Genomic DNA, 22,222 nt, shown 5'->3' with positions numbered 1-22,222 from the left:
AAAGCAAAAAAGAAAAGACAGAGAAAGGGGCAGAGCAAGAAACAAAGAAGCAGCAGAAAAAGAACAACCACAGATGTTGTAGAATTATAGAAAAGACCACAGATGGATGGATTGCAGGGAAATCGATTTATAGGGATGGAAAAGAAGAAAAGTAGAAGAAAAATGTTAGTTTCAATCAAGATGGAAGTAGGCAGAGAGAGAAATTAGGATGGACAACATAAGGTGGGATAAGACAGGAAATGTATGAGGGATAAATATATAAATAAAAGCAAGTACAAAAATAGTTCTGGTGTAACACTGCGCCCTAGAGGATGATTGCATAATGCATCTAGAATTGCCCCTCATTTGTAGCAGATTGTGCTACGAGTGGCTGTGAGTTTGTTTATCTGTAGCAACTCAAATGAGCTGAAATGTTTGTGCCAAATTACTAGATATTAATACATCACTGTTAATAACAGCCTAATCCTTTCAATTTCAGTAAAGGTATTGAATCTAAGATGTTGACTTGTTTCAGAAATTACACAAAAGTAGAGAAATATTTTATTTACAGACTTGGAATAAATGTTACTATAGATTTAACACATTGCATCTGTCTTAATCTCTCACTGTCGTTCTCTTCTGACATCAACATTTTATTTTTTCATGTCCAATTTTTTTCATGTGAATTTAATCAGAACAGTTACAAAGTGGCGCAGTAAAGTAGGTCCATGAACACAGTTTTTAAGGCATTCATTCAGTATGCGTATGTGTTTGCATGTGTGCCTTAAGTACAGTACCTGGTCCAGGGATGCCTGCAGTCTGTGTGATTCAAGGAGTGACTCTTGGATCAGGGCACTGCTTGCTTTGGTTTGGTTCAGACTGTCTATCAGCTCCCTGTTCTCCAGAATATTACCCTGAGATGTAGCCAGGGTCTGAGACAGGAAAAAAAAAAAAACAACGGGTACAAACAATAAATATGGAAAGGATTAGACAAGGGCAGAAAAGGAGTAATTGATAAGTAAGAGTGAAGGAGAAAAGAGGGCTGGGGTGGATAAAACAAGTAAACAAGTAAAAGAGAGTGCGTTGTCATGTACCTGTCAATTGGCTGGAATCTGAGATATGATAAAAGCTGCAGGAGCAAGAGTAGTCTTTTTATTATTTATTTATTTATTTTTTGGCTTGACTTGCAAACTTCATCCTTTGAAATCTATTCTCTGAAACGAACTGATGGAATTTATTCAAATAAATTCAAATACAATATATGAGAAAGCAGTGGAGCACGGAAATGTCAAGTTGAATATGCTCATACAATTCTGGAATAATTACATGTCTTGTACCACTGAAGCACTTACATCCTGCTCTTGGCACTATCTCTCTTTCTCTCTCTCTCTCTCTCTCTCTCTCTCTCTCTCTCTCTCTCTCTCTCTCTGTGCGTGTGCATGTGTGTGTATGTGTGTGTGTGTGTGTCTGTGTGTGTGTGTAAATTTCCCCATAGACTTTGTGCACAAATATATCATTGGGTTGAGCATGTGTCACAATGTTAATCAACTGTGTGTGTGTGTGTGTGTGTGTGTGTGTGTGTGTGTGGGTGTTTTGGATTGTGAGAGTATACATGCATTAAGCTCAGTATGTTTTTGCCTTAAGTACAGGGAGCCGGATTCAGTATTTGGACAGTAGTAATCTGTTTGATGTTTCGGCTCCATAGTCTCATTACCTGGGCTGAAAATGACCTGACACCTGCCTACACATATCTCTGTACACGTTTGAAGTGCATAAATAAGTGCAAAGAAATGCAAAGCAAGATCGATTGTGGCTTTACTCCCTACTAACATTCCATTAAGGCGGCTGGGTGGTGCAGAGGAAACAAACACCGCCACCAGCACAGAGATGTGGGTTCAATACCCAGCTGTGGTGTTTCCGGCTTGGCTGAGTGCTCCATTAAATTCATCTGGAAGTGTTCACGGAAGGAAGGCCGGTGACAGATCACATCTTTGATGCAGCACTAGCAACTCCTCCTGCTTGGTCTGTACAGATTGTCTCATTTTGTCTACTGCACCCTCCTCAAACCAACAGTCAGTGTTTGCAACAACATTGTCTGCAGTGTAGAGGAAGCTAAGCCTTTCCAAATTGCACAATGATTTTATTAAAAGTGTCAAATGAGTGTCATGGTACTGTATATTGATCAAAGCTACAATTTTTTGGGGCACAGTAACAAGCTCTAGAAATACTCCAAAAAATAGAATTCTCCTCTGTGCTATCTGTTATGTGTACCTCTAACAGTGATTCTTCCAGCTGAGCCAGCTGTATCTTCTTGTCTTCCTCTTGTTGTAGCAGTCTTGTTTTTTCGGTCTCCAATTCTGGCTTCTCCTGTTGGATGGTCAAGGCTAACAGCTAACACAAAGACACACACACACACACACACACACACACACACACACACACACACACAAACAAACACAGATTATTTTACAAAAGACCATCACAGGCTACGGCCTCACACACACTGGAATTTATTGAATGCAAATTGATAACAAAAACGCAAGTGTTAACAAAAACATAGATTCTGTACCATTTACTGCTAGGGTATTAAAGTAGATTGTTTATGATTTTGTGTTTGTGTTTGAGTGTGGGCTACGTGGGCTACCTGTCCTCGTAAGCCTGCTCTGGTAGTAGTGAAGTTGACCTCTGTAACCACGGAAACAGCGTCAGGGGGAATGAAGGGGGAGGGATTCCTTGTCGCCAAGAAGAGACGGAAGTCCTCATTGTAATCAATGACCTTGTCTCCTATTTGAACCACATATCTAGGACCTGTGTGTGTGTGTGTGTGTGTGTGTGTGTGTGTGTGAAAGTTGGACAGAAAGAAAGTCATGTTAACAACATGTACTGTATCACACAGAACTTTGTATTCATTGGTCACTTTAAATCATATCATCATCCTTTTACTTTCTCCTCTACTCTCTGTATTCTAGATGTCTGCAATGCAGTACTGCCATGCCTTTGTCTCAACTCTTTTTCCATCCTGTTCAACACTACTTTTAAGTGGATAACTTGCCCTTTCTTACACTTTCACTGCACCCACTCTTTCCAATACAGCTTCAAATAGACGGCCGCCTCTCTCTGGATGATTCAGAGCCTTATGAATCACCCTCATTTTCACAGGTATGTCTAACCTCAGTGCAGCTGTGACTGGTATGCAATTTTCTGAGCCGAGGAACTAAAATACCACAAGTTAAATAATAAGTGCATGAACAAAAACAGCCATGCATGAACAAGATGTACTTTTCCCTTTTAGTTACCTCTTTTTAATAATTATTTATTAGATAATTTTAATAACGGCAGAGTATTTCAGATGCCTAAATTCTTCAGTGGCTCAAATGATCACTATTTCTCTTGATTTTGGATTAGCAAGGTTATCCTACATGTAATAACCATCACTTCTTAAAATGATCATCGAAGTAGTGTTGGATGTTTCACACGTTTTAAATAATGAGATTTGATATCAAGGTGCAGAATATCTTGCATTCATTAGCAACATGATTATCACGTTCAGGCGATGCACAAACGTAGCAGTCAGGTAGAGGCGTGTGGTCGGCTTATTAGTTCACAGCGGTTGGTGAAGCAGAATCAATTACTTTTCCCTTATTGTGGATAAAAATTGTGTTTGTAAATGTGTGCATACCCTGTGCTATGAGGTCCCTCCTCAGCAATGGGTAGAGCACAGGTTCAACTCCATCACTCTCTTGAATGATAAGGGTTTTTCCAAATCTGACTGCCAGCTCCAGGGTAGTCATGAAGTTACTATCCTATAGAGAGCACAATGGTAGGAAAACCTTGAATTCTGTAACACATCAGGTCAATATCATAACAATACCTAATAACAATTAAAAAATAATTTATCGTTTAAATAAATAGTAAATAATAGTTTCTTTTTTTAAGGTTGTTTTACTGAACGTAAACTGAACTGAAGGTTGGATAGATAGATTATGTCACCCCAATAGTATCCCACCTGCAAGATACAGTCAAGTAAGACAGTGGTCTTATAAAGTAATAGACACACAAAAGACAAAGGAGATATGCAATCTTTTTAAGAGCATGTTGTCACAAAATCTAAACCACTGCCTTAAGGGTTAAATAAATAACAACACAAATTCAGCAATTAGTAAGTAGTGATTCGTAAGTGATGAGTAATACGGCCAGCAAAACAGTGGTGGAAACGAAATGATGAGGGTATACTTATGGAGTTAAAATAGACTTGGGTTTATCAGACAAGAAGAAAAAGATCAATCAAGAACATCTAATCAAACACTTCAAAGAAATGTTCTACAGCCATTGTTGTCTCCTGGAGACATAAAAGTTACTTCACCGATTTTTTTACCAGTTTACATGTGTTTGAAAATGAGTTTGCAGAAGCATCAGGGTAGTTAATAACCTATATCCAGTGTTCTTTACCATGTGAGTGTACGTGTGTGTGTTTACCTGTTGGTTGATAACCTCTAGTCTTTGATGTTGGAGATGTGTCCGTAGCCACTCTGTAGCTCGGGATGACGGGTCGATCAGGAATGGACAGGCAACACTCTGGGTATGGAACAATGATAAAGAACTATGGCTTGTCGTTTTGGGATAGTGCTACTAAGTAAGAGGCTCAGTTACTGAGAAAAGAGAGACGTGTGTATGTGTGTGTGTCTGTAGTTCAGTCCTGTCTCACCGCTGTCATGCTTATCGACCAGTGTCACTCCTATGCTAGGCAGAGGAATGAAGTCCACTACTCTCTTTTCATCCTGTGCTCTTTCATTTCATGGTCTCTTGCTCAAGGATTCTCTTTCACAAACCTGCTTATTTGTCTGTTTACTCCGCCCAGCCTTATCTTACTCTGCGTAATGACTGAAGTAACCTTGGTCTGCTTCATTTTACGTGTGAGTGTGTCAGCACTTAACTCAGTACTTACTTGCTACTATTACTGAAGTGATTTTTCAGTATGCTGCAATGTCCTAGAAACAAAGGAGGCTGATCGATTGAGATCGTATGCGTGTGTGTGTGTGTGTGTGTGTGTGTGTGTGTGTGTGTGTGTGTGTGTGTGTGTGTGTGTGTGTGTGTGTGTGTGTGAGAGAGAGTGAATTCACAGGCCTACAGTAAGACTTCCATAGTATTTCGATGTACATGGCAGTTTAGTGCATATGACAATAAACGTGTAAGGAACACACACAGACAGTGAAAGAAACAGAGAGGCTACACTAAACTAAGTGTGGGCTACAAGGATGAATGATGGAACAACTTCTTACCCTTAACTTGAGTGCATTGATCTGAGGGCAGCAATGGTATAAACAAAACACAATACAGGCAAATGGAGGACAGGTGAATGGCAAAAAATGGCAGAATTCTTGATATGACTATTAATATGGAAATTGGCAGTTACAAGTAAATGCTGTAGTTATAAGCTAAATTTAAAATTGCATAGAAATTGGTGATCAAAGTGCTTTGATTACATGGATCCTTTTGTGTCAAAGCAAAATTGTAAACAAGGGAATTAAAACAAAAGTAGAGCGTTCAACAAGATATGACAGACAGGCAAATGGATGTCTTACCTGTAGTATAACAAGTGCATTCTCCATGGAGAGGTCATCAGATGGCAGCCCTTGACTCTTCCAGATCAACTGTTCACTCTCCGAGCACAGGAATAACCGCAAGTCAAACTCTGATACAAAGACACAAATGCACATGCTAATTTGCTGCTTTTATGTTAGCTCACTGAAAACACTGTTGGGTTGGGGTTTCCTACATAAGGCTCTGACAGGCCGCTCCCCAATATGTAAAATACCATAGATTTTCCCAGCCACATGCACTCACATGCCCATCATTCTCTGCTCAGGATGTCATTACTGAACTTTATCTAATATCTCTACATAGCAAATATTTGTTTCGTGGTATATTAATGTTTTGAATGTTAAGTACCACTCCTTTAATAAAACCTCAGTCCCAATTCATCAATAGTGCCTAAACACATTATACAACACTTTAAGTGGGATCACTTAAAGTGCTACATAAAGTGTTATATAATTAAAAAAGCCATTCCAAGTATATAATTATTTAGAAACGATAGGGGGTCAACTGGATGACTCACTCAAGACACAATAAGTGCTGATAGAGACTTTGCACATGGCTTAAGCATCTGGGACTTTTTTTTAAATGTATTTTTAACATGATCAAACACACCACACAGACAGTGACAGTGAGAAAGTGTGTGTGTGTGAGAGAGAGAGAGAGAAAGAGAGAGAGTGTGTGTGAGTGTGAGTGTGTGTGTGTGTGTGTGTGTGTGTGTGTGTGTGTGTGTGTGTGTGTGTGTGTGTGTGTGTGTGTGTGTGTGTGTGTGTGTGTGTGTGTGTGTGCCGCAGAGTAGGAAGTTAGCGTGTGTACAATTAATTTGTCAGTATATAAATGATACAACTCCCAAGTCCCTGTGTCTTGCTTGCTACTGTACCTGCTTATTAGAGTGAAGGGGGTTAGCAACAACTGCAGTCCAGGCTCACTAGATGGACCGACCTTTAAGGTGACAATCCACTCCCTCAAGTTTTGCTCAGCACCACCTTAAGGCTGTTAAGTTTTTTTTTTTTAGAAAGCATATTTTTATTAGTTAAGTTAAAGGTTCCCTGTGTAACTGTCAGAAAACCGTTGTTTTTAGCATCACCGGTAGCCGTTAGTGAACTGCAGTGCTTAGCACCTTGTTGCTTGCGCCCTCATGCTCACAAACTCTAAAGGTGACAATCATACTGTGTACTGCGTAACAACTCATTGGCCATAAAAAAAACCCAATTAATACTTGTAAAACATTACACACAGGACCTTAAAGCTGGAACAGCTACTCTCATTGTATTAATATATTATTTTGCTTATTTTACAAAGCAAAACACTGAACACTTCCAGAGTTATTTAATCAGTACTCATATTTAGCAGACAAAGGAGCTTGCAAGTGTTGTATATATACCATATGTATAAAAAAATAGTTTGATGCCATGTGTGTGGGTAGTATCGTGCTTGTGAAGGCTGTTTAGCACAGGAGTTGACATATGCTGGTGCAAGTGTGTTGGCTTTAAGTATTAGCAGTAGTATATTTACTCTCTAGTCCAGATTGAGCCATCCATGTCTCTTGACAGTGTCTTCTACGGTCTTCAGAAGCTGCAGACAGGTAGGTGATGAAGGCTGCAGCAAGCATGGCCCTCATAGGAAGCGTATCCAGCTCATTCTTTATCTCAGACATCTGACAGAAAGAGAGACAGTTAGGTGATAAGGGTGAACAAAAAGTAAGAAAAGCGAAAGAGAATTGGGAGGAATCAGAAAGAAGAATGTAAAGAAAGGTTAGGATGAAAGAAGAGAAAGATGGAAGGAATAGATAAGTAACTTGACCCACCCACGCATGTGAGTCCTATTTCCCTCCTCCAAACTGAAGAACTGTTAACCCAACTCATAGCCCCAAATAATCTTCTTCACTGATTATGACAAGAACACATGAAAGAAGTAACCTACAAATGCACGAACACAGTCACACACTTGCACATTATGAGCCAATGAGATGTCTGTGTTGATCAGGATTCCTTTGAGTCTAGTAGCATTTGGCAAATAACAATGCATCAGGTTTAATTGTCAAGTCTTATGACTCTAAAATGCCCACATCTCTGTAGCTGCAGGTTTTCAGGACCAGGTAATCTCCAGTCTATTGTATTAATACTGTCAAACATCCTGCCGCATCCTATACTTCAACTCAAAACATGCATCTATTTCTGCACCACTTTCCCTGTATTTGTGTACCCCTCTCCTGTGTCTCTCCCTTCCCTTGAAACTCTTAAACAACTTAGGGTCATCAACATATAGCGAACCACAGCTACTGCAGAGTTTGCAAGTGATAGGGATGAAGTGTGTATGTGAGTATATGGAAATACGTGAGTTGAGAGTTAACTGGCTTTTTGGTGCGGCCCTTGAGGGAGGCAGCGAGTGTGAGTGTGTTTGTGCGATTGTGTGTGTCAGGAAGAGATTGAGTGTTTTAATTAAGGTATGGACAGATGCTGAAGAGAGGAGTAAAAACAGCCAGAAGGGACCCAAGCGGGATACATCCCCGTCTCTCTCTCTCTCTCACAGACACAGACACACTGACACACTGACACACACATACACACACATACACACACACACACACACACACACACACACACACACACACACACACACACACACACACACACACACACACACACACACACACACACACACACACACACACACACACACACACACACACACACACACACACACACACACACACACACACACACACACACACACACACACACACACACTTACGTTCCTCTTACATGGTAAATGAGTGCCTTTCTTAGTAAATGTGTATAACCTCCCACACCAATACACATCAAAACACTCATACATCAAACTACCTGTGCATTCCACCGGGTGTGTTCTCCATCCAGTTGTGATATGAGCTGTTGGGCAGCGGTGATCGTGTCCTGAGCTTTTGTCACCTCAGCCTCCAACTTAGCTGCCTCTGTTGTATGACACTGAAACCTGAGGATATAAAGAGGATGAAAAGAGATCAATAAGTAGGTAAATGTGTTTTATGTGGGATCATTGGAGATTTCTCAGACTGACATTCTGATATTTGTTTAATCAACCAAAATAGATAGATAATACATTGAACACATATAATAATTTCTCTGATGTATAAGCCATGTGTAGCTCCTTATATTCTGTTGAAAGTAAAATAAAAATCTGTACATATGCCATGAAATACAGTGTGAGGTAAGTAGAGGTGAGGACGAATGGTCAGTTTCAGTTCCACTTACACAGTTTAAAAAATAACTGTACGAACAGGGACGTTCAATTAGATAAATGGCAGGACAGACAGTTTGAGAGAGCAAAGGTTTGAAGATATTGGAAGAAAGCATAAGGACCAGATCCCACTTGTCCTATCCTAGCATATCACATCCTTGTTTACATATATATACAGGCAGTGGAGAAGGAAGGATGCTGAATTGGCTGGCAGTAAGTGAAAGTGAGGTCAACTACCAAAAAGTGTATACTTTATTTTCATGTGGAACGCTATTACTAGCCTGCTAGCCGAGTTACAGCCAAACTACATTGAGAACCATGGGTGCAGATCCCACAATTTCCCCCAATAAAAATACTCTAAATGATTCTAAATTGTACAAATGTATTACCAGACTTCACGTACTTCACATTTTAGATTCACAAAGAATCCGATTGAAATGGTGGAACAAATCATGATTGACAAAAATATTTCTCCCCCTTCCATCTCTGCTCTCCTCCACTACAACACAAATGAACGGGTAGTTTCTTACATAGATGCTGATGATCAGCAGACTTTAAAAAAAAGTATAGTATCATGTATCATACATCAAGTAGTCCCATACATTTGGAGAAAAGGAAGATAGTGAGAAAAACTGAGGGTGAGTAGACATTACATGCCCGAGACTCTTTAAATTATGATTTACTAATATAGCAGTTAAGTAAGCAGCAATACACGCTGTTGTCTGTTTAGGACAAAGAAACAAGACAAGGTAAGCACAGTAAATAATTTCATGTGTAGTACTTTTTGAATGATATGACGAGCCTCTACGAAGTTGTGATTTATGGTGGCATGGTATGATTTGCATACGGGCCAAAAAAATAAAAAATTCCCTTTCGTGTCCCCCCCAATCCTGACATCTGATCTGCACCCCTGTTGGGAACTGATGCGCAGCGTACGTAGGCAGGGTGCCATATAACAGAATAAGTAAGTTATTTTCTTGTACTTGATTGAGTCTCTGTTTTATGTTTGTGTCTTTAAAATCTATTTAAGTCAATTTGTAGTCCTAGAACATAATGGAGTGATGGCAGAACTAAAATTATGGTTTATTATAAAAAACATTACATGGGAAATTTATGACAAAGGCACAATCACTAGATGTTTTTCACAGGAGAAATACAGTGTAAATGGAAGGACCAAAGGCTGGAAGAAGAGGTACAATGTAAGAAGGGACCAATACTTCTCTTTCAACTCATTGACTTTTGCTCCAACAGAGTTCAGCTGGTCCTCGAGCTTATTCTTCCTACTCTCCGTTTTCCTCAGGTTTCTGCACACACAGACACGCATGCACGCGCACACACACACACACACACACACACACACACACACACACACACACACACACACACACACACACACACACACACACACACACACACACACACACACACACACACACACACACACACACACACACACACACACACACACACACACACACACACACACACACACACACACACACACACACACACACACACACACACACACACACACACACGTATCATTTGGGTGTTTATGCTTATCATGAAGAGTGTGTATGTGTATCATTAAGAGGATGTATACTTTATATGTGTAAGATAGCATGAATACAAGCTGTCAGGTTAAGACCAAGACGGCAAGCTCAGTGACAAGCCGGCAATCTTTACGACATCAGCAAAGTTGGAAAATGTTTTGCCAAAAAAAATGAAATAGCTTATGACCAGGTATGTGGTTATGTTGAAAAAATAAATCAAAATCCTTCTTAGGTTCTTTCTGAACTTGTATGAGTGTGTGTGTGTGTGTGTGTGTATGGATGCCTATACGTTTCAGAATACTTACACAGCTGTCGACTGAGCATGTCACAAGCGCGTGCTTTGACGCCTGTGCAGCAAAGCAGCGGGTGACATGTCATGTAGTTTCCCCATTTACACGGTCACGCGTGTACGCGCACATTCAGGCGTGATGACTGCTGCATGCAGGTAATCACATTACATGGAGTGACTACGCGTAACAGTTATGCATTTTTGCGCACACTCGCATGAAGATAATAAAGATTTTTTTTACACATGCGTGCGTGCGTGCGTGCGTGCGTGCGTGCGTGCGTGCGTGCGTGCGTGCGTGTGTGCGTCGTTACGTGTGCACATACTTCATCACGTGTAACAAGAAGCAGCATGCTACACTTAGAGTGTGTGCACGTCTGTCCGTCAATGTGTTACAGGCACGTGTGTTGGTATGTTTTGATTGTTCGCAACCAGAAGTAGATCTCGGCTGCGCGCCCCATTACGGGTACATGCGTAACATAGTTTTTCTGTGTTCCATTTTCATCCAGGAGAAAGTGCCACCGAGAAAATAATACACCAAACAGAACACAGATATATATATGTGTTGTTCATATATACAGTATTTAACGCTTGTAAATTACTATATAAGCACAACTGTCCTTAAATGAATAAATAAAGAAAGACAGATAGCTTCCTTCGTTGTGCCAGAGAAAGCATGTGGCTTCTTAATGTGCTACTCTTCTGTTTAGATTTTATTTCTGTTTCCTGTCTTGTGCTGTCTTTTGCTTGCCCCACCCTGACTATCATTGCCCTTTTTTGTTTTTGTTTATTTTCTTGTCATTGTAAGAGTCTTTGAGTATCTGAATGTGAATGTGAGCTTTACCATCATTTATTTCAGTCAAATATTTTGTTCAAAAAATTGGCTGAGATTTAAGAAAATACAAATTTAGGCTTCAGACTTTTTGTTCTTCTTTTGCAGTTTGATCTAATATATACACAAAATACATGGCAGCAGTGGGATTTGATCTTGTAGTGTTTAAACTCTAAGACTAGCACCCAAACCAGTGAGATATAACTCTATGAGAATATAAAACCATAGTGTATTAAATGATACATCATTCAGTGTAGCGCTGTCAGAGGAGCAGGAGAATATTTATCAAAATTGTTCAAAATTTAGCTTAATTTCAAGATTTCTATTTTCATAAATAATAAACAAGTCAGACACCTTTTTAAACAGAAAATCAATAGCCTAATTTGAACGGAGTGTGTTCAAATATATAAATGTTTCCAGGGAAATATGTTTCCCCTGGTCAACTATAGTTGATTATTCTATCATATTTCCCGGTCAAATATAAAACAATGGATGAAGTCTGTTCGGTGTATTATTTTCTCGGTGGCACTTTCTCCTGGATGAAAATGGAACACAGAGAAACTACCTTACGCATTCATGTACGCGTAATGGTGCGTGCAGCCCAGATCTACTTCCGGTTGCAAACATTCAAAACATACGAACGCACATGCGTGTAATTGCCTAAAAGAAAACATCTAACAGTGACGGACAGACGTGCACACGCTCTAGGTGTAGTACGCTGCTTCTTGTTACACGTGATTAAGTCTGTGCACACTTAACAACGCACACACGCACGTGTAACAAATTGTTCTCTTAATCACACGGGCACGTACACCCTGTTGTGCACGCATTTTCTCTAAAAGACACGGATGGAACCCCATGGTGTGTGAGTGTGTGTTTGCGCGTGTGTGAGTGCATGTGTGTGTGTGTGTATGTGTGTGTGTGTTCCTACTCCAGTAATCCGGCCTGCTCTCTCTCCAGAGGCTCTATCCTCTCTAGGACGTGGGAGTATTGGACATTGGCTTTGACCCAGGCAGCCAGAGGAGCAGCTGCTGCACTTGCACGCTTTGCATTCTGCACACAACAACAACAACAGCGTCAGAAACAACTCAGTCATAACAACAGACACAATACCATCTTCAACCAACAACACACCAGGTTAATAACCCGCCGTACATCCTCATTATTATTCTGCTATTGTGGTTAGCTGACCTTGGGATCAAAGGAGGCATTGTTCCTGTTGAGCAGCCCCTCCACACTCTGACGAATCTCAGGGGTGATGTTCCTTGCCTCAAGTGTAGCTATGTCCTCCCTGACACCACGCTTAGCCAGAAAGCTGCAAAAAAGGGGGGGGGGAGAAAAAAACAAAGAAAAGAGAAAAGATTGAACATGAGCAGGTAACAAATAAAGTGTATAAATGTTGTGTGTGAGAGTTTGATGTTACATGGCATGGCAATAAAGCAAAGTCAAGAAGGGATAGAGAGACAGATCATAAGAGAGGGAGATAGAATAAAGTGACTTTTTATCCAGAAAATGAGAAATTCATGTTAATTCATGCCTAAAATTATGTGACTTAAAGTTTTTTCATCCCTAATTAAGCGTAAACAGTTGCAATTTATTCTCTTTGTTACTCATAACGAGTCATTGTCTTCCCACGCGCACACACACACACACACACACACACACACACACACACACACACACACACACACACACACACACACACACACACACACACACACACACACACACACACACACACACACACACACACACACACACACACACACACACACACACACACACACAAATGCACTCACTCACTCCCTTTGTTACTTGCAGTGCTCAGAGTTTAGTCTGCTCAGCCAATTAATACAAGTCATTAGCAGTGCAGAATGATTTTTGTCTTTCTGATCCCCTCTAAAAGGGCCCATGGTCAGATGAGTGACTTGTACCAAAAGCTAAATTTAAAACAACACTGAAACTCAAATAAATTGCATAGATTCATGGAGCATACATACATGAGATACACAGACATATCCAAAATTTTGACACATCATTTAAATATGTTACATACAGTATACCACAACTTTTTGGAAATGGTTTAATTCATTATCAGCCATGTGAATAGGTGGTCGGACATATCAATGTTTGAATGAGATGCCAAGTTAGAAAATTCTGTCTTGAAAACAGCTCAAACATAAGCAGAAATTGATGGTTTGGATGTTTTTCTAATAAAACAAACATTTTGCAGATCACGCTACATTTTCAAATTTCTACATATTAATCCAGGTATAAAGACTTTTCCTTCTCTCCATTTTTTTCTTACTCCTCCCTCATCCATCCCATTCCCTTAACACCTCATCACACCTCTTTTTGGTAACTCAAAAGGTGCTGAATATCCTCTAATGTTGAATTACTCCCAACGGCGAAACCTACTCTTCATCTACAGTATCTATCTATCCTTCTTTTTCACCCTTCTCCAGTCTATCCTTTTACACAATCTTGCCATCTTCCCCCTCTCACCTCTTCATGCTGACCCAGGAGGTGTCGAAGATGCCCATCAGTCTTAGTACCCCCTCCAGGATGTCTCTGATGACATCAGGGGGCATGCGGAGGGAGCGGATCTCAGACAGAGCTTCAGGCTTGATGTTTCCAACTGCACGCTTTGCTTCGTCTACCAACGGCTTAAGGACAGCAATAGTAAGACGTGCAAGAGATGATACAGAGGTGAAGAAGAATAAGTACAGCTGGGATGGCAGTATGTATGTGTATTTTTAATAACTGACATTTGGGGCCCTATTTAGATGATCTATAGCGCATGGTCTAAAGTACATGGCGCAAGTGCATTTAGGGTGTGTCCAACTCCAATTTTGCCAGTTGGATAGAGCATATTCTGGGTGCAAAGTATGGAGAAAAGGGCAAAGGGGTTGTATGTAGTCTCGTAATTAAACAAAGGTGTGTTTTGGGCATAGCGTAATTCAAACCAAATGGAATGTCACCTCCCATCCCTTTAAAAACCAGGTGATTCGACTGTAGAAGCGAGCGTTTAGAAAAGCAGGCGTTTTTCTGCTGAAGAAACGGCTGGATGAAACACTGCTGCATGTCCCTGTGTGTAAGTAAGCATGATGTGCGGAATGGCTCTTCATCTGAATCCACTACTTATCCTACTATCTAAATAATGGTCCATTTATAGCAGGTGCGGTGTGCGTCATACTGAGTGCACAAGTCAAACTTACCTGCACTTCCTTCAGCTCATGATCTATTTTGGCCTTTCTTTCTTCAATCTTGGACACTTCCTGTGCCATCTTCCCTTTTATCTTTTCCATTTCTGTCTTCTGGTCACTGGCATTCTGGTTAACCAAAAAGATCATCAGATTTCAAATATTTCAAATTCTGAAACAGAAGAACATTAAATACACAATACACTCTCTTCAACTCCACTCACCAAGAACACTTGACCCCTGACCTTGAAATTTCACAGTGTTTAACTATCTAGACAACCTTTTAAAATGCAAATGAGTCTCTGTTTCAGTACTTTAGTTCTGAGATGTGTCAGACATACTGCCCCAGCACAGTCCTCCTCTGAGTAAAGATCAAAGATTTGGTTCAGGAACAGTCAGATCGTTGAGGATGAAAAGAGAAAGAGGATGAACACTTGGCAGCATAATCTTCCTCTCTCTTACCTTTATATCACTATAATATGTCCATTTTATGATAGCTTTCTTATCCCAAGATAATCTCTTCATTGAATGTCTTCTCATCTCCCCAGTTCTCTCCCTGTCAAGCCTCAACCTCCTCTCCTATATACCATATATTCCCCATATTCACTCTCCAACTCTTGTTTTCCTTCCTCCTCTGCTCTTCCTTTCTATCACTTTTCCATGTAGTGTGCTTGCATCTTCATCTCTTTGTCCCAGTCTTCCTCCTTTTTCCCTCCCTGCTGTCTCCATCTCTACAGGACACATAACTGCTACAGCCCAAAGGGACAAGACTAGCCATTAATTATCACTCTGCCTCCACTCCATCTCACTCAAAAGCAAATTCCACACAGAGAGCAAAATACTGTAGAAAACTATCAGAACTAAGGAACAGAGTTGAACTTCCTTTCTCCCTCCATAAATCTATGCATCCATATATCCTCCAGACAGAGCTTGTAAGAGGAAATGGTACTGTGAATATCAGGAGGTAAAAAACACTGGATGAGAAGTTACAGAACAAACAAATGGGCACAAGAGGCACACAAACTAAATAAATAGTGTCTTCACAGCAGGGGAGACAATCATGCGAAATCCAGAAAAGGCTGCTTGTATAACGAAATGCAGATAAGGAGAGGATGAGTAAAGGGGAGAAAGTCAAAGAGAAGTAACTGAAAGAGGAGAGAAGAGAAAAGAGTAGAACAGATGGCAGAGGAACTTGGAGGAGACATGAAACCCTGGAGTGTCAAGTTACCCGCACTGACATAAACACAGTCAAACACATACATACGCACACAAATACACACACCTGCATAGAAGTGGTAATTTCCTGCAAGGCAGAATCTGCCTCCTGTTGTTTCGTCTTCAGCAGTGCACTCTGCTCTGCAGCCCGCCTCTTCAACTCATCCACCAATGATTTAGCTTCGTTCAGCTTAGACACGCCGGCCTGCAGACCAAAGTCAAACATAAGATATGAGCGTCATGAAATATGACTTTCATATATCAGGAAAAGAAACATTTCAAAAATGTTTGAAATACATATTCTCCTGCTAATGTTTGCCCGTATATGAGGTTTTACCAAATGCATACGATTTGTGCTTCACACAATTAGTCAACAAACACCATATTTTTCTCTTATATATTTGTGGAAAACGATCAGCCAAACACCTGGTGTGAGCACTTTTTCATGTTTCTTAGTTCTTTGTGCATATAGACCTTGTACTTTAGCTGATATTGTACCTGAAGATGCTGCTGTCTTGTTGTGAGCTGGCTCTGCTTCCGGCTAAATAATGCAGTGTAAACATGCAGAAAGGACATATACTGGCTGGGTGTTGCACCATATTCTCTGCATGACTCATGGACCATCAGGAACAATCGGCACAGGTCTCCCTGAGCAGAACCTGCTGGGAGCCATTGATGAGAAAGATTAAAGGTCACTTTCAAATAAAACATAATACACAGTAAAAAACAGCCAGAAACAATGTTAATAAGCTTTACTTTTGAATTAGAAAATGAAAAAGAAAAAATTATTTTGTTTTAAAGGTGTAAAAATTGTACGGTTAACGTGTTTCAGTTGTAGAAACTTTTTTAATTATATTTGCAAACTACTTGATACACTAATTCTTTTTTTTTTTAAAAAGAAGAAGAAAATTTTAGCTTTTTGAAGTTACAGTTCTAAGATTGTCATTATAATAGCAGGAAGACTGAGATTAAATGAGGAGTCCACAAACTACAGTCACAGAGCAGTTCAATTAGACTTAGAGACATAACAGGGATGAACTACAAAAATAACATCATCATCATTATAAATAACACAGTTATACAATCAAAATTGCTACTTAATCAAAATGGGTCATTTTCTATTGTAAATAGTTATACACCTTTGCTTTGTATAAAATGTGCTCCTACCTGAGCTTTTTCCCTTTGTTACCCGTTCATTCTCCTGCTTTCCTCCTTCAGTCTTTGCCAGCAGCAGCTCAGGAATCTAACAAGGTACAGGTTTACACATCAGAAGTCAAAGTTAGACAGAAACCATTGAAGCATGGATTAAAACCTTTCTTATCTCTCCTGCATTTTAAAAGTAAAGTTTTAAAGTTTTACATTTTCAATTTCAGGTACCACCTTTAAGCTAATGTAGTTCTTAAGGCCTGCTGTAATGGGGAAAATATTTAATATGAAGCTACTGGATACCTATAATGCATAAACATATGTAGTGTATGGGGCTACGACAAACTATTACCAGCTGCACAAGTCTGTCTTCAATGTTTGTGGGCATAGGTTAATCTCCATGCAACACTTTTAGGATGATTTATTGTTCCTAAATACTGGTGTGAACTTCATCAGCAATTGCTAATCTGTTTTTGAGTTTGTCACTGGACTCGTTCCTCCTCCTCTTTCTTCTCCACCGACCTTCTTCATGCTGTTTTCAGACCATCCTTCCATCCACTGGACAGAACACTTGCGGTAAAAAGCTGGGTTGCTCTCACAGTTGATGGTGAAGTTAGGGTTGGAGCAGTCCATGATCAGAACAATGTGAAGGTTCTGCTGGATTCCTATGGTGTGGATGATACACAAAGAATAGCTCCATAGTTGTGGAATAAATGAAAGAGCAAGAAACAAAGACAGTATGAGGTTATATGAAAACAGGCCTTAGGTTTTGTGTTGCTGATATGGTCCCTTTTTAGCTTATAGCTCCCTGACAGAGTTGTATGGTGAAGAGAGCACTTTAGTGGATATACCTTGAAAATAATAGAGTTACTGATTGAATCCTCTACGAGCTACCTCAACCTCAGTGACACTGCACCATTTCTACAGTAAACACACCACTTAACAGCAGGGAAGTGGAGGAATACAGTCCGATACAATCACAAAAGAGAACAGATAAAACAATCAGTGGAAGGAAGAGAACAGATTATTGCATTTACCACATGGAACACACCAAACTTATGAAAGAAATATTTGTACTGTCTTATACTTGAAGAAATTGAGCTGTAACAATAGTGCATCTTGAGCTACAATCTTCAGTATTGGATAGAATGACAGTGGGACAGGGCTGTTGATAAATATACTATAGTTAGTATACACAGTACTCACTGTGAGAAAAGTAGTTGTAGAGTGGTCCGGTGAATCCATCCTGGGAAGCAGCATCTTTGAGGGTGGAGAGGAGAGGCTCTAGTTCTTCTGGGGTGTACAAACCCGGAACTTCACCTAAAACGCAACACACACAAATAAATTAGCATTTTGTCCTCTCAGAAGAAACTAAATACAAGATAGAAGGACTGGGGAAGCATTGTTTTTGCTAAAATTAAACAATGCAAACCATGTATACTCCAAAACAAGGGCTACAAACTGAATGGGTCTTATACTTTAAATATTCAATGTACACAAACAGTATACAAACAAGAAAAAAAGAGCAGCCTTGAGGTTGAAAAAAATCGAATCTGTAATCATAAAAATGGAGGTAAGGGAAAACAAACACACAAAAACAATACGAACCGGATGACAGCAGGCTGTTGATCATCTCTAGGAAAGCTAGCTGAACAAACTGATAATCTTCCAACAGCAGAACCACCTGTTGGCCCTCCAGACCTGCCAGCTGCATCACCTACAACATACAGTATGCATACGCATGTATTATACATTTGATATACATATAAACACAACACATCAGAGATATACTGACACCAGTAGTTAGTTCCTAAAGTTCCTTTAGCAAACTATTTGTGCATTAACGCTTTAATTGCAACTTACGAGTTCCATTCAACAATCAATTTGGCAATTTAAATCGGAAATAAACATTAAATGGAATGATGATATGAAGATATCAGAGTCTTGCTGGTGCAATCAATTTATCTAAACGCATTCTGCAACAATTTGGCTATTTAGCACGATGTGAACCAGTTGATAGAAAAGGCAATCCACTCTTACCGTCTTGAGATAATTGCTGAAATGCTTTAGAGTATAACCACGGGAGATTTTGGGCGTGAACAATGTGTATCCATGCATGTGTGACACCAGGCAGGTGACTGTGTGCCGACCCACTCCACTCCGACCCGCCAGAAGCAGAGAGCCACCGGGTCGGCTCAGGACCCGATCCACCCTGGACACAAAGTCACACACTTCCCAGAAGAGGAGAAGATCCACCTCCCTGTTATCACGACTGTAAAGCACTACTCCCTAGAGGAAGGAAAGGGAGGAGCACATACAGGTGAGGAACTGCACCACAGACATTTAGATAAAAATACAATGCAATTAAAATAAGAAAACAAAGACAACAAAACACAACCATAGCCACAGAGATAAGAGCATCAGCAGATGAAAGAAGCAGAAGTATTCATATCCTTAAATTACTAAGGTGAAGTTTGTACCGCAATGTAAAAAAATACAAGCCAAGTTTTTATTTTGCACATTATGCAGAATAGCATTTTTCAGGGTTTTATTACTATGAGTGTTGTATCACATTAATAATGCATTAACAGCGTCAGTGTTGTAGCTAAGCAGCAAAAAGCTTAATTGTACTTAAGAATATTTCTTATATATATTTAGTTACTGTAATACTGTATGTGAACACATATGTATGTGTGCAGACTTAATCCAACATGCATGACCACAAAACCAGACAACAAACCGGTCACAGTTTCTCACTCACTTTCTGTATAACTTGTTTCAGGTCAGCAGAATCCAAACGTCTGAGTTGTTTACCATGAGGAGGTAAACACTGACCTGGAGCCATTACAGCTCCTTCAGAGGCTCCCCATGTCACATAGAAGCCATCTGCATACAGGGGAAATATTTTGACTGTTAGTAACACACCCGCACGCATGTGTACATTAAAAGACATACAGACACAGTAGGGGCTGTCTACAGAGGTGAGACACAATACACAAAGAAAATAGCACTGTAAGTAACAAAAATGAACTAATAACGGTCAACTACATGTGAAAATGGAAATAAAAGTGCGTCTGAATGTTCAACCTGTGCAATCGACTTTTTGATTTTTTTTTTCCAAAACCCACAGCATTGCAGATGATGTAGAGAAGCAGGCAGGTGGCGGACTGCACTTTATGGCCATAATTTGGAAGAGGCAATTCTCATTCAGCTTAGAAAGTACCAGCCTTAAGCTGATGCTCTCTTGTGGGTTAGATATAAATGCAGACTACTTATGTTTATATTCAGCAGTCTAGGTAATGTCTAGAAGGGTGAGCAGCTTTGCCTCCATGATCACTGCCAGGTGCCACATTTTGGGATATAGCAGTTTTGAGTCTCTTAGTAACTGAGCGCTGGTAATGTTAAGTTTAACATTTGGTGAGTTGGTTCTTGGTATGACACTGTAGGTGAAAACATGCTGTGGATGTGCTGATGTGATGAAAATAATTGATCCTTTAGGCCTCGCTGATGTCTTTAGTAGAACTGCCAGCACTGTAAGCCTTCATTTAGTAGCGAGGACCTGTTCTTGGTCATGATTACACCTCTTCAAGTTGAGCCAGCTTTATTTGCATGTTTCCTTTATATCAGCTTCCATTTCCATGTCCACTATGATGATAGGAACTGGCTATAGCTTGCCAGTATTTCTAGTGCTGTTGTGCAGAACGTTAGAAAGCAAAGCATATACTACAGATATAAAAGGAGAGTGAGATCTGCTATATATCTTTTAGTCTCATACATGTAAGGGTCCTGAGGGGACTCTTGAGTATTGTATGCCTTGGTTCTTATTATTTCACAATAGGAGTTAGCAGGCGTGTGTAGCATTGGAGTCTTTCCAACTCCAACCAGGATTTAAAAAACAGTTGCCAACATCTCACCCCTGCTATAATATAACCAAGGAAGTCAGATGTTATTACCGGTGGTGATACTTGTTTTTGTTTAAGGGGTTTGGTGCAGTAAAACTAATAGAAAAAAGGAAAGATTTTAATAAGCAAACAGACAGTTAGCTGAGAAACTGCCATAAATGCAGAGCCATCAAAGAACAGAGCCAATAAAATACTGCTTTCATTCAGGCATGACAACCTGAAAATGTTGGTAGTGCTCAATCTGTAATGGTATTTTTCCTGCTTTGCCTTAATGTTGGGCTGAATCCATCAGTTGTTTTGTATGTATATGTGTGATTTGATTGAAGGTGTATATCAGTGAGAATAAAGCTATCTCATACCAGTCATGTTGTCTAGAGCATCAGAGCCCCAGTCTCCCCGTATGATGGAGGAGAGAATGTTGTCAAAGGTGTGAAGGTCTTTGGATGAAACTAGACGGTCTCTGAACAGCCTCCTGGCCTCATATGCTACCACCTCCAACACGCTGTCTGTCACATTAGATTGAGCTGAAAGGGAATGCATGAAGCACACACACACACACACACACACACACACACACACACACACACACACACACACACACACACACACACACACACACACACACACACACACACACACACACACACACACACACACACACACACACACACACACACACACACACACACACACACACACACACACACACACACACACACACACACACACACACACACACACACACACACACACACTCTCTGATTAATATGCTACAGGATATCCCAAGCCATGCACATACTTGCATTTATACACAAGATGAGATTTGTTGATTTTGTTTGAAATGTATCATCATCAATCAGAACCTTGATTCAACATAAACAACACGAGACTAACTAAAAAACGTACAGTGATTTACCCGCAACAAAAAATATTTCTTTCAGATTCTAACCTCCACTATAACAAATACTATAAGTATTTTGTTGTCTGCTCATATCTACGACAGTTTGTTTAAGGTTCAAAGAGGACAGACACAGACACAACCCAGTATTTACACTGTGACTCATACATGAGTCACCGGGCTGTTTTTGGTGGATCAGGCACGACAAAAGCACCTCCCAGGGTAAGACAAAATTTACCAAATTCCCCCAAGAATCAGCACAGTGCAACTAGCTAAAACGAGAGTGCTACAGAGACAGGACAGAACTGTAGTCTCATAGACCATGGCTTCAACACTGTCACATGTCTGTCACATATTGTCAAAACGAGAGAAGAGA

At 40.1% G+C, this 22,222-nt stretch overlaps 1 protein-coding gene across 2 annotated transcripts in view; it reads right to left on the bottom strand.

Moving 5' to 3' along the window:
• The window catches only part of dync2h1 (dynein cytoplasmic 2 heavy chain 1), a gene marked incomplete at its 5' end in the record, with an annotated part of 103,680 nt that overhangs the window by 50,378 nt on the left and 31,080 nt on the right, over positions 1-22,222 (bottom strand). The window contains 22 exons of one of the 2 annotated variants that reach the window (XM_083913639.1): positions 777-911; positions 2,251-2,370; positions 2,624-2,787; positions 3,659-3,782; positions 4,456-4,554; positions 5,562-5,671; positions 7,090-7,231; positions 8,421-8,547; positions 10,029-10,115; positions 12,414-12,535; positions 12,674-12,797; positions 13,988-14,148; positions 14,701-14,814; positions 15,968-16,105; positions 16,399-16,562; positions 17,068-17,143; positions 17,569-17,711; positions 18,253-18,366; positions 18,655-18,763; positions 19,087-19,335; positions 19,808-19,932; positions 21,308-21,472. In XM_083913639.1, the coding sequence (XP_083769765.1) occupies positions 777-911; positions 2,251-2,370; positions 2,624-2,787; positions 3,659-3,782; positions 4,456-4,554; positions 5,562-5,671; positions 7,090-7,231; positions 8,421-8,547; positions 10,029-10,115; positions 12,414-12,535; positions 12,674-12,797; positions 13,988-14,148; positions 14,701-14,814; positions 15,968-16,105; positions 16,399-16,562; positions 17,068-17,143; positions 17,569-17,711; positions 18,253-18,366; positions 18,655-18,763; positions 19,087-19,335; positions 19,808-19,932; positions 21,308-21,472 (2,912 nt within the window). The remainder of the gene's footprint in view (positions 1-776; positions 912-2,250; positions 2,371-2,623; positions 2,788-3,658; positions 3,783-4,455; positions 4,555-5,561; positions 5,672-7,089; positions 7,232-8,420; positions 8,548-10,028; positions 10,116-12,413; positions 12,536-12,673; positions 12,798-13,987; positions 14,149-14,700; positions 14,815-15,967; positions 16,106-16,398; positions 16,563-17,067; positions 17,144-17,568; positions 17,712-18,252; positions 18,367-18,654; positions 18,764-19,086; positions 19,336-19,807; positions 19,933-21,307; positions 21,473-22,222) is intronic. The other variant, XM_083913640.1, reaches the window with a different exon arrangement.

This window comes from Echiichthys vipera (genome assembly GCF_963691815.1).
Source record: "Echiichthys vipera genome assembly, chromosome: 5".
NCBI classification, from domain to species: domain Eukaryota; kingdom Metazoa; phylum Chordata; class Actinopteri; order Perciformes; family Trachinidae; genus Echiichthys; species Echiichthys vipera.
The sequence above is the reverse complement of the archived record's forward strand: the minus strand, read 5'-3'. Positions and strand labels throughout refer to the sequence as shown.